This window comes from Diadema setosum, chromosome 1 (genome assembly GCF_964275005.1).
Source record: "Diadema setosum chromosome 1, eeDiaSeto1, whole genome shotgun sequence".
NCBI classification, from domain to species: Eukaryota; Metazoa; Echinodermata; class Echinoidea; order Diadematoida; family Diadematidae; genus Diadema; species Diadema setosum.
Window position 1 is genome coordinate 15,755,341 of NC_092685.1, and position 12,378 is coordinate 15,767,718.

The following is a 12,378-nucleotide window of genomic DNA, read 5'->3' on the forward strand; positions in this document are numbered from 1 at the left end:
TTGACTGCACGTACACTGTGAAGAGCGTTGTAAGGCAGCAATATTGCAGAAGTCTGTCTTCGCATCCTCCAGGAGGCTCGTCACCATGGAAACAGGAACCCATGGCACCCAAAAAGTCTGCATCATTTTGCATCCATGGACATCAGTGGGTTGATGAGTTTGCATGGATGCAAGAAGGCATATCAAAGGTAACCATGGTGACACACCAAACAGGAATGCTATACCTATCAAGAATTCTGATTCACGACACTCCTGTTAATAACAAACATGGTTACAAAGAAATTTTGTTACAACTAGGTTAACACTCAGGTCCAAAAAATTGTTACTGGTATTTGTGTATCATATAATATATAATTATAATAGTCAATACATGTACACTGTACTTTATTTGTTCGGCTGTGACAACATTTAAGAAAACTGGCAGTCCAAGGACTTTGTTTTAATGGGAGTCGCCTTCATTCACCGGTGTGAGGGAACTTTGAAAGATTATGGTGTTTGCTATAGCTGATGAAGTAAGGGTACAGACTAGAGGGGAAAATTATTGGTTTGAAGTTGTGTTGTTGAGGACAATAAAGATGTGAAATACTGTACTGAGAGCTTCTAGTGATACAATTAAGAGTGAAGTCACAGTACTTTACAAAGTATTCCTTGGCTTTACAACTACTTTTCAAGTGATAATTTTAGATATTTTAGATTAGAGTAATTAAATGCATTGATTATTACACAAATTGAGTACCGGTAGGTTAAGTGCTCTATCAGAAATGTAAATGATGGTAATCCCATTTCTGTTTTCAGTTTATACTGTCAGTATGATGATGCATTGAAATGCAAAACAGTGAAGATATAGTAATAAATTCTTTTATTTGCACAAACTCATTTTGAAAAGGTGTATATGCTGTCCCATTAATTATCACTAGCTATATTGCATGTGGTACTGATGTTTAACAATATTTAGTGGTGTTATCCAATGTAACCGAAATTTTGAACTTTGGTTCATGTACAAATTTCTATTTTGCAGGAACTTTTCCACTACATCAATGATGAAAACAGGTGAGCGCATTATCCTACATTCCCAAGAAAATTTTATGGCCAGCAAGTTGTATTTCTGTTAGTGTTTTACAATGACTTAGAACTCTGATCCCACCACTTCTTGGTGTCCTTCACTTTGTTTCTGTTTAAGTTTCATTTCTTTTTAAATGTTGCCCACTATCTTCAATATCTTACAAGCCAGACTGTGACTTTTTACATTCCCAAGAAAATGTTTTGGTAAGCAAGTTGTATTTCTGTAAGTGTTTTACAATGACTTCTCTGATCTCCCCACTTCTTGATGTCTTTCACTTTGTTTTTGTTTAAGTTTAATTTCTTTCTAAATGTTGCCCACTATCTTCTATATCTCACAAGCCAGACTGTGACCGGTTTGAAGAAGAGAAACTGTTCTATAATTAATATGTTGACTTGATAATGACTGTGTAGAGTGAAATGTAAGAGGGACCTCATCATGTCTTCCTGGAATGAGCAAAACATGTAATAATCCATATAGTTTGTTCACTTAAATGATAAATGTTAATTAATGCAAACTGAACTGACCTATTGAAATGTCAAATTTGCTTTCTGTATGGAAAAAAAAAACTCATAGAAGACTCAACACCATCCTTATGATGTAGTGTAAGAATATCATTTTATGATTACAACTTCCTTTTTTACTTTCAGAATGGCAGTATAATAACAAGCATTTAAAGCTAGATATCTATATATATTATACCAGTATATCTCTTGCTTTTCAATAAGTTCATTATGCTTTGTGGTTAATGAAATGTTAACGAGATGCAAATAACTTTGTATTATTTGACATGATTTCTGTTTACAGATACTGTGATGCGGTTCTATCAGAATGGGCAGAATTTCGGGAACATCTGAAGAGAGAGATATCACAGCTTGATGACCTTTGCTCCCAATCACCATCCTATGGAGATATTCAAGTGAGGCATTGGCATTTGAGCATACATCCTGCATAAAAACTGTCAATTCACAAAATATTTGTAATGGATACTTTCATGCAGAGGAAGTTTTTTTTTTTTTTTTTGCGAGTTAGATTCAGTCTTTCAGTTTTCACCCCAGTATTGTAATATGAATATTTCACTACAATGTATATAGTATTTGTTTTTGTTTGTTTGTTTGTTTGTTTGTTTTTGTACAATACATTGTATTCCATATGATTGGCACATCTGTAACCCATTGATTAGGGAAAATAAATGTACCAGTAATCAACTGTTTTGGAAATTGCAGCATCCCAGAGACAGTGTATTGCCTTGCCCAGGACCCAGGTAGTAGATGATAATCAATTTTTATAACTCGTCAGAAAAAGATACTGTTTAGGAAAAAAAAAAATGTATGTCTGGAAATGCAAGAGATGCTCCAGGATAAAGACAATTTCAAAAGACAAGCTTTCAGTGCACATCCATAGTGTGACCAGCCTTGCATTGACACTGATATGTGTGTTTGTTTATTCTTCACTCAGGTCATTGGAGACTTTGTGTATTATCAAAGCATCTCGGAGAAAGGCACAAACACATTCTGTCGGAGGAGCATCATTTCAGGTACTAGTGCACAGGATCTTCAGTTGTTTTCACCTTGTCATCTTGATGTATGCTCATACTTTGTAGTCAATTTCAGCACTGCATTTGATGGCTTCTTTGTATTCTGTTCCTTTTATCTATTCTTTATTGTTTTTATTTGTATTTACTCTGTGATTATGATGTCTTCAATCAATTCTTCTCATCTTGTCATCATAGCACCATCCTTCCTCTCTTTATCAATAACATTGCTCCTGTTTTTTTTTCTGTTGCTTTTATTGTTATGATTATTATTATCATTATCATTTTTGTTGTTGTTATTCATAGTAGTAGTGTAGTAGTATCATCATCACCATCATCATCACTACTGTAATTCTCCCCATAGTGCAATACTGTAATTGTCTTCCAGTTTTGTTTTTGACAATCAAAAATCAAAACACAAGTACAAAGTGTAGCCAAAGCTTGACAATGGCAGTGAAATATTTGACTTCAAAAATCAACTTTCATATTTTGACCAGCCTCAACTTAAATGCAGGTAGAAATTGATGTAATTAGTGGAGTACTGTATGTGTTTGTTTAGTGTTGACTCTTTTATTTTAATAGATACAAGCTGTGAATAAGTGAAATATACAAGTGCATGTGAAGTATATTGGAAGAAAGGAAGATTATTTGTAGAGTAAATCATAATCAGTAAGTTATTTTTTGAAGCACTTTGGTATACTCTTGTGTGCACACAGGAGAAGAACGGATTCTCTTGGATGCTACAGATCTTGCTGAAGAGATTGGAAAGCCACATGTGGTCATCACAAGACTGACCATATCACCATGCCAACGCTTTCTTGGGGTTGTCGTAGAAAGTAGTCCTGATGTGTATGAAGGTCACATCTTCAGTATAGAGAGTGATGCAAAACCCACAGGCTTGGAATGTATACATAACATTGTCAATTTAGGTGAGTGGTTTCTTTTATTTAATAAATTAAAACATTTATGTAAACATCACAACATTTGAAAAAAAGATATATATATAACAAATGAACTTGTGATATAAATTTACTTGAAATTGCTCATGGTACAACTTTTATTTGAATTGTTATTAACATATACGTATGTGTGTGTGTGTGTGTACATATATATATATATATATATATATATATATATATATATACATACATATATATTATATATATATACATATACAATGTATGTGTGTGTGTGTTTGCAAGAGAAAAATATAATTACTAGATTAATACATATGTATATGTGTCAACCCATCTGCCCGCAAGCAAGGCACATTACTTTGTTGTGAGGCGAGTTTGTATTAAATGGTTTAAATATGTATGCCAGCGCTCTCTCTAATCATAATCCACTGTGCAGTTGGTGTACAGTGTTTGTGAAGAATCTACATACTAGTATCCTCGACCTAACTTTTGAGTGCAATGCAGCTAGAATTTGCAGCTGATGTGAGTCACAATGTTTACATGCTTTGAACTTGTTTCCATTCTAACACAGAGTTTGGTGCCAAAGAATCTGTGCTGTACACGACTGCAGACAGTCTGTGGTCCCATCAGGTCTGGTGTCATCAGATTGGCTCCTCAACAGCAGACGATCACTTGATCTTCGAAGAGACGGATGCAAGGTAATGACAGTATCTCTTGCCTACTACGTCAAATTTTATAAACTCTGACCAGTAAAAATAATGTTATGCACATGTCATTTGAAATAGGGTAGAACAAAAAAAAAAAATCTAGATCTAACAAATTTTTAGGATTTAAAAAAACAAACAAACTCACATTCCTTTTCAAAAGCACTCTTTTTTTTTTTATTGCCAGTACATTTGTACCAAACTGGGTATCTAGTGCTTATATTATACATTGGACATGCTGGGTAGGGCCTAATGTCCCTCATTCTCTTTGTTCTCTACATAGTGGATACATTTGTCAATACTAATTTAAATGTGATATAATTTACTGATACATTATCTAGTTGTGACCATCTCTCACTTTCTATATCCCTTTCTTTCTTTCGTTTTCTTCTTTCTTTCATTTCTGCTGTCTATCTCTTTTCATCTTTCTATGTATCCATCTGTATTTACCAATCTGCCTGTAAATATCTGGCTATTTATCCGTCTCTTTCTCTTCTCTCTCAATTTTTCTATCTGATAACCTTGATGTATCTGTCTCTCTCTCAGGTTTTTTGTGGACCTGTCTCATACAAAAGACAGACGCTTTGCTGCCATCAATTGCAACTCCCAGACAACGTCAGAAGTCTGGCTGATTGATGTTCATGGTTCAGTGGAGAACCCACCCACTTTGATCTGGCCCAGACGCGACGGAGTAGAGTGCTACATTGACCACTGCAAGGATACGTTATTTGCATTGGCTAACCCTGGCCCTTCGAGAGAGTTAAAGGTGATAGTCCGTTATTTTGTGTTTGGTGGCGTGCTTCCTTTGTTAGACAATCCATTCAACAAATTTTAGACATCCAAAATAAATTAGACACCATCTTGTAACCATATTTTCCTCAGTTCGGCGTTATTTTATGTATTTTTAGGAAGATGAAATCCATTATTCAACAATAATAAAAACTATATGTACTTTTGTTGAATATCTTATTATTGTCATTAGGAAAATTGGGCTAGGATGTTTGCTTGTACATTCCAGTTTGCTTCAAACATTCTGCTGCTGGCTGTATGAAGTGTATTTACATGTAGCTCTTCCAGAATGTAAATATATGATAAACATAATGATATAAGAGAATTGACTGTGCACAGATTAATTAGTTTACTTCAAGCCTAGGATTTTACAGATGTGAATAAAGAATGATGTAAAATATCTCTGCATAGCTCTGTGATGTTGACTATGTTTAATAGATATGACCCATGGTAGCAGTAACATGTTATCAGTGGTAAGTATTAGCAGAATCTACATGTAGTTGGCAGCTGCCTCATTGCCAGCCTTATTTGCTCATTCCAATCTTTTGTCTCACTATTTATATGTTTAAAATTTTTCCTTGATACACAGCTCATCAGCGCACAATCCAGTGGTCTTTCCAAGAGGGGGCAGGGACTAAAGCAGTCCACGTTGTCATGGCGAGACATGTTCGTCCCTCCTCCTGGATGCGTGCTGCAAGACATGGATGTCTTTTCCTCGGCTTGTGTGCTGTGTGTAGTGGCAAACAATGTTCCACAGTTAATCACTGTACCACACATCTCCACGTCTGGCAAGCCCTCATTTGTTGAGGTATGATATAGTGTTAGCCTCAGTCTCACTACTAAAATTACTCCCTCGGTGACTTATTTTACTGATCTGATTATTAGGGAGTGTTGTACATATTACATGTCCTTGATGACATCACAATCATAACAATACATTGTACATTGTCTGTGATATATACACGGTTATAACAAAATTCTGGTTAAAACAAAGTAAAAATTAAGACAGCAACATTATCCACTCTTTATTTTGTATTGTTTATTTGTTCGGTTATATCTTATAACGAAATTTTGTTATAACGAAAGAAAACTGCCGGCCCCGAGGACTTCGTTATAACAGGAGTCCACTGTATTTTGTTTGTACTATGTGTGTGTGTTGTGTGTGCGTGCGTGTGTGTGCGTGTGTGTGTTTGTGTGTTGCTAGACTCATATCACAGCAATCTGAATTATTTGAAACCAAATCCTATTCTTGCCTTCCAGCTTCCAGCAGATTGTACAAGTCTTGTTCCAGGGGTCAACTCTGATCATAACTCGGCAACATTCCAGTTCCAGCTGTCCTCTCCCGTTCTCCCACCTCGCGACTTTGAGGTTGACCTTCAAACTGGCCATGTGTGTTGCCATGACAAAGATACATTAGAAGTCTTAACTGGACAGAACAGAAAGAAAAAGAGAGAGGGGAATAACCCATGGACGGAAAAAGGATATGCTTGCACAAGGATGCTCTCTTCTAGCAGGGTAAGTGATATGAAGTGTTCCCTCATGATGATCATTTTTGTCATTGTCATTGTACTTTTCTTTTCTCTTTTAGTAGTAGTAGTAGTAGGACACTTTAGTAGGACATTCTAAAAACGCAGGTTAAAAGATGTATCTTATATGTGAGGAGTCCACCACAACCACACCGCACCACAATTTACTAACTGCCCCCTTCCATTTCTTTTCCCTCCAGGATGGAACACAAGTCCCAATGACCGTCATCCACAACAAACATCTCCGTCTGGATGGCAGCAATCCCTTACTGGTGATTGGCTATGGTGCCTATGGGAGGAGTGTTGACATGCAGTACTGCACAGAGAGGAGAGCTTTGGTGGATCGTGGATGGGTGCTTGCTTTCTGCCACGTCAGGTGAACATTTTCTTGTCAACATCCTGATGAAATATCCAAGTTCAGCCTCGTATCAGACTGCATATGATAGTGACATGTGTAATACAGCGATATTACTTATATTACTCTTTATGATATAAGTGATCAGGTTGTTGCAGTTTGAAAAATATCTAATCCTACAGAAGACATTTCATAGAACTCAGTTCTCAGAATGTGATAAGAAACTCCACTGTTCTGTTGCTTCACAGGGGAGGCGGAGAAATGGGAAGACACTGGTATGATGGAGGGAGGCTTGATCAAAAACATCACAGCTTTGAGGTAAGTGCTTGACTTAACATAAACATGATGGGGGGGGGGGGGAGGCACAAGAACTGGTTGAGAGCAGAGAAAGTGGCCCTCTCTTACTTCATCTTATAGGCCTAGTACTTTTAAAGTGCTTTGAAAAGAACAGTTTTTGTGGTAGGTTGGGATGGTTGTGTGAGTCAAAATCAAAGTAGCTGTATGTTTGTCTGTGAGATTCGCTCTTCATGTGGCAATGGATGACATCAAAACAGAAATCAACAAGGATTTGGATGGTCAAAAGATACGGCAGGCTTGTGCTGTATATGTGGGCAAGGTAATAAATTGGCCTTTGTCTCATTTAAGAGGAATCACTGGGTAATTGCAAGATGTTAAAGTCCTACCTAAATTGAACTCTTTGGGAGTGGACATAGAGGTGGCTCAAATCACTACAGAGACATACCTTATGCCACAAGGAAGTAAAGTATGAAGTCATAGAAAGTTCTTGTGTTTGTGTGTATATATGTGTGTAATAGAGAAAGAGAGAGGTATTATACACAATGTACTGGTAGTGTGAGCAAAACATGAACCTACGCATAGGTGCAGTAAACGGCGATCCTGTACTGTTGTGTCCTATATCGCTATAATGGGACTCCCCATGTCATTGCCTTTGCTTTAACCACACAACACATTGTTCATCTTTGCCCAAGTCATGCTCACTTTTAACACTCTCCTCTGCAGGACTTTCAGAGCTGTGTCCACCTGTTGCACTCAGCAGGCTACTCCCAGCCCCAGCTAACAGCAGCCTGGGGTGCTAGTGCAGGTGGGCTCCTCATTGCTGCATGTTGCAACAGATTCCCTGAACTACTGAAAGCTGCTGTGATGCGAGTAAGTCTCCATTTTCAGCTGCTCAAGTTTGTGTGAGGTTCCTTTTTACGCCCTCTATCATCCAATAATGATGCATTGATTTTATTTTAATGTGTGTGTGTTCATGGCAGGCAGTCAGGCTCACAGATCTATTGATAGCATCACCTTTTTATCAAGCAATATAGAATATGTATGGTACATGAATCACATGTGATCACCAAAGACAGTCCTCAATACTTGTCTCCTAGTGACAACCCCTTAAATTTGAGCCTTTTCTAGATTGCAATTATCTGTGACAGTGTGTAGTACTTTTCCAAAGATATACTGTAAAAGTGGAAATTTTTGCGCATAAAATAAAAGCATGTGAATATTTTTACATGCCATATATTCCAGTACGTAGTTAATGTCCTGATTCCGCGGAATTGAAAACATGCGAAATCCATCTTACCCGGCCGAGCGCAAAGAATTACTCGCGCGAAAAAATCCACTTTTACAGTACTGATATACTATTGTGCTTTTCCCCCCTTTCCATCAAGTTGCGGCTTTTGATAGTTGTGGTGCTCGACTTTTCAATGCTTGTAATACTGCAGAACCAAAGACAGCGATATAACTCTGTAATTCTGTACAAATTGCCATCTTATCATATCTTAAATCCCATGTCAGATGCCTTTTGTAGATGTTCTGTCAGCCATGTTGGACAGAGACTCACCTCTGACCCTCCAAGACACCATGGAGTGGGGCGACCCTCAAACTGATGCTGCTGCCTTTGAGACCATCTCGTCATACAGCCCTTATCACAACATCACATCACAAGTAAATTTGAAGATCACTTTTTAACTCATGTCTGTTGTTTTGTTTTTGTTTTTTGCAATTTGTTTCTCCAGGGTTTTTTTTTTTGGGTTGTCATGTAACATTCATAGGCAGGCCTTGAAATCTTTAAATATCATCTTGTCTGTACACAAAAGCTGATGTATGGCTTAAGGATAAAATGCTGTGGTCTGAATACAGGTTTTTGCGACAAAAAACAAACATTGAATTAATTCTCTGAAACCTGTGAAATACTAGTGCAACCTCTAGAATATCAGTATGACTCTATACAAAGCGTATAGATAAATTGTGTCGTCAAAAAAAAAAAAAAAATGTATTACCATCCAAGACAAATTCATTTTTACCATGATCTGTGCAGTAGGCCTACTGTTTGATTTGGGGATGAGTTCCACAAGTGTACACTAATAAATAGTGAAAAGGTACACTTTGTTGACTATTAAATCTCCCATTTTATGTTTGGTTTTACTACATACCTCAGAAAAAGTACCCATCCATTCTTGTTACAACATCAACAACTGACCCAAGGGTCCCAGTCTGGGGTCCCCTGAAATACATGGCACAGCTACGACACGTAACATGCAAGGACCACAGGCCAACATATGTGATGAAGGTGTATACCGACGGAGGACACTTTGGGCCAGAAGAAGTTGACAGAAATTTTGATCAGGTGACACAGTACATTGCTCTTGATGACTGAACATTCAAAAAAGCAAGACTAGCCCCTTCTGTTGAGTACGCTATTCAAGAAATCGCCTTTAATACAGAGTGTAATAAATTAACGAATGGATTGGACAGGTACTGTTATGTTACTAATAAAAATTAAAAAGTGACCAAGACTTTGCTAATTTGTAGATATACATTATATTTAAATAGCTACTGCCATTCAATTATTTATGGTTTAATGAATATAATGCCATCCAGTCTCATGGATTTTTTTTTTTTTTTTTGATGTATGAAAGAAAGGAATTATTCAACAAATATATTACATATTAAATTAAATTAAATTGTAATTTTAAAAGGAAAACAAATCCTTACACCTTGTAAACATTCAAGGTTATCACTTTGTTACAAGACTCTACTATGTTATCCTTGAAACGTTCTGAAAAATACTTACCGATGTAAAAAACATGTATATGATACTTTACTACATGTAATGTTATGTCTTCCTTTTTTCCCCTCTGCATGCAGGCCACTCTGGAATGGGCTTTCCTTTACAGAGAGCTAGGACTTGGCAGATGACACTGACCTCCTTTGCCCTGTTTGAAAACGGCTTTTTTATAATCTTTTACTCTTCTGCAATTGTTTACGGAATGCAATCAAAGCAAAAGTATCCTATTGTAACCCACTGCCTAGTGGAATGGCAACTCAGTTTAGAATACTAGTATGTCAAAGTAGAGGATGGGTTTACATCATCAGAGGCGAATGAAAGAATATTTATGTTGAGGATTTTTCCATCGTGTAACTTTGATGGGAATGGGGTCATAAAAGGAGTTGGAGATTATGTGTGGAAAAAGGGCATAGTTTCTGAACAGGGAATTGTGAGAGAAGCCCCAGTAACGTGGGGTGTGTCAAAAGTTGTAGAGTAGCCATGGAGCACTGCTGTATTAACTCTGATAGGACCTGCCCCCAGCATCTGTCCGCCAAAAAGATGCACTGTGGATGCAGTCATTAAAGGGAAGGTAAACCCAAAGAGCAATGTGGATTGAGTGAAAGCAGCAACATTAGTAGAACACATCAGTGAAAGTTTGAGAAATATCGGACAATCGATGCAAAAGTTATGAATTTTTAAAGTTTTGGTGTTGGAACCGCTGGATGAAGAGACTAGTAGAGGATATGACGTATGAGTGGACAACAATACAAAGAAAATATAAAGGATATTCAACAAAAATTCACTTTTCTAGAATTATGAAAGAGCAGTGGACCAACCGCTTTCAGAAAGCAGGGGGAATAATTGCTACCCTTAACATATGTCAATATCAAGGTGATGGAATTTGTAATTTTCATGAAAAATGGATTTTTGTAGTATTTTCTTTATATTTTCTTGATATTGTAGTCCACTCATACGTCATAACCTCTAGTAGTCTCCTCATCCAGCGGTTCCAACATCAAAACTTTAAAAATTCATAACTTTTGCATCGATTGTCCGATTTTCTTCAAACTTTCACTGATGTGTTCTACTAATGTTGCTGCTTTCACTCAATCCACATTGTTTGTGGGGTTTATCTTCCCTTTAAGAAAATTCCTCTGAACACCCAAGACAACAGCAGTTTTAGAATTGGTGGGACCCACCTTTTTAAAGGACCACTTTGTTTTGCTTTGTTTTACGGTATCTCAGACATTTCAATACCGATTTTCATCAAAATATACTTTTATTTCATCTTAGAATATTATGCTCTTCAATATAAGTGGTTTCCAATTGTATCTCACACAAAAAAGTAAAAACCTGAATCCCTATCTTAACCAAAACTAGACCATACCTTTAACTAAATGCACATTGTACCTATGAAAGTTCTTATTGTACCTGAAGTCTTAAAAAAAAAAATTGTATTCTTAACATCAAATCTTAATGTGTTACCATATCCTTCCAGTGTAACTCATAGATGAATACAGTGTAGATTGTAGTTGCTGGACAATCATCCATGCGCAAATTTTTTACGACGTTTTCTGCACAAAGGAATGGAAGAGTTGCTAGCATCACCTTGGCTAATTTTCATTATGTGTGACTAGTGTCATTTTATGAACAAAGAATTCCACGACTTTCATAATTTATGTCCAATTTGATGAAATTCTTACTCTATATTACTTTTATAAGTCATCTAGTGTGGAGTTCCTTTCTTTCTTGTAAGGAGTTGCACCAACACAGAAACTGTTGGTACACATATACCATACATTGATTATGATAAAGGTGGAATCATTGGGCCAGAAGAAGCACAGAACAGTACACTATGAATTTGAGTCTTTTGACTAATTTTCTTAGACATATTTATTCTGCAGCAAATACACAGAATAGAGTACCAACTGTGGAGAATGATTACTCATATCCAACAAGTCTTACATAAATAAAGTGGAGTGAAAAATGGGTTACTTTATTTTTACACTGATGTTACAATTGCTACTGTCATGAATGTTACAAATGCTCATAGCATGTGTGAATGTTGTGGTATTTTCAAGAACATTTATATTTACATGATCACCCATTTTCCATTAAAGCAGGCAGGAAAAATTTTGATTTAAAGGGAAGATAAACCCCAAGAGCAATGTGGATTGAGTGAAAGCAGCAACATTAATAGAACACATCAGTGAAAGTTTGAAGAAAATCTGACAATCGATGCAAAAGTTATGAATTTTTAAAGTTTTGGTGTTGGAACCGCTGGATGAGGAGACTACTAGAGGTTATGACGTATGAGTGGACAAGAATACCAAGAAAATATAAAGAAAATACTATAAAAATCCATTTTTCATGAAAATTACAAATTCCATCAACTTGACATTGACATAATGTTAAGGGTGGCAATTATT

General features: G+C 36.5%; 1 protein-coding gene across 1 annotated transcript; it reads left to right on the forward strand.

Annotated features, from left to right (window-relative positions):
• Positions 1 to 101: 101 nt before the first annotated feature.
• Positions 102 to 10,525, forward strand: LOC140237265 (prolyl endopeptidase-like). The gene is made up of 15 exons (XM_072317212.1): positions 102 to 188; positions 1,019 to 1,050; positions 1,868 to 1,979; positions 2,519 to 2,597; positions 3,311 to 3,523; positions 4,083 to 4,209; positions 4,762 to 4,981; positions 5,594 to 5,812; positions 6,265 to 6,519; positions 6,731 to 6,906; positions 7,134 to 7,203; positions 7,906 to 8,052; positions 8,695 to 8,844; positions 9,338 to 9,526; positions 10,048 to 10,525. The coding sequence occupies exons 1-15, from the start codon at positions 102 to 104 to the stop codon at positions 10,096 to 10,098; spliced, it is 2,127 nt and encodes a 708-aa protein (XP_072173313.1). The 3' UTR covers positions 10,099 to 10,525.
• Positions 10,526 to 12,378: the final 1,853 nt, after the last annotated feature.

Excerpts from the sequence above, each read along its gene's own strand:
- LOC140237265 (XM_072317212.1), top strand. The coding sequence starts at position 102 with ATGGCACCCAAAAAGTCTGCATCATTTTGCATCCATGGACATCAGTGG. Across the intron at positions 5,813-6,264 it reads GCAAGCCCTCATTTGTTGAG|CTTCCAGCAGATTGTACAAG; the intron begins GTATGATATAGT and ends CTTGCCTTCCAG. Across the intron at positions 6,520-6,730 it reads GGATGCTCTCTTCTAGCAGG|GATGGAACACAAGTCCCAAT; the intron begins GTAAGTGATATG and ends TTTTCCCTCCAG.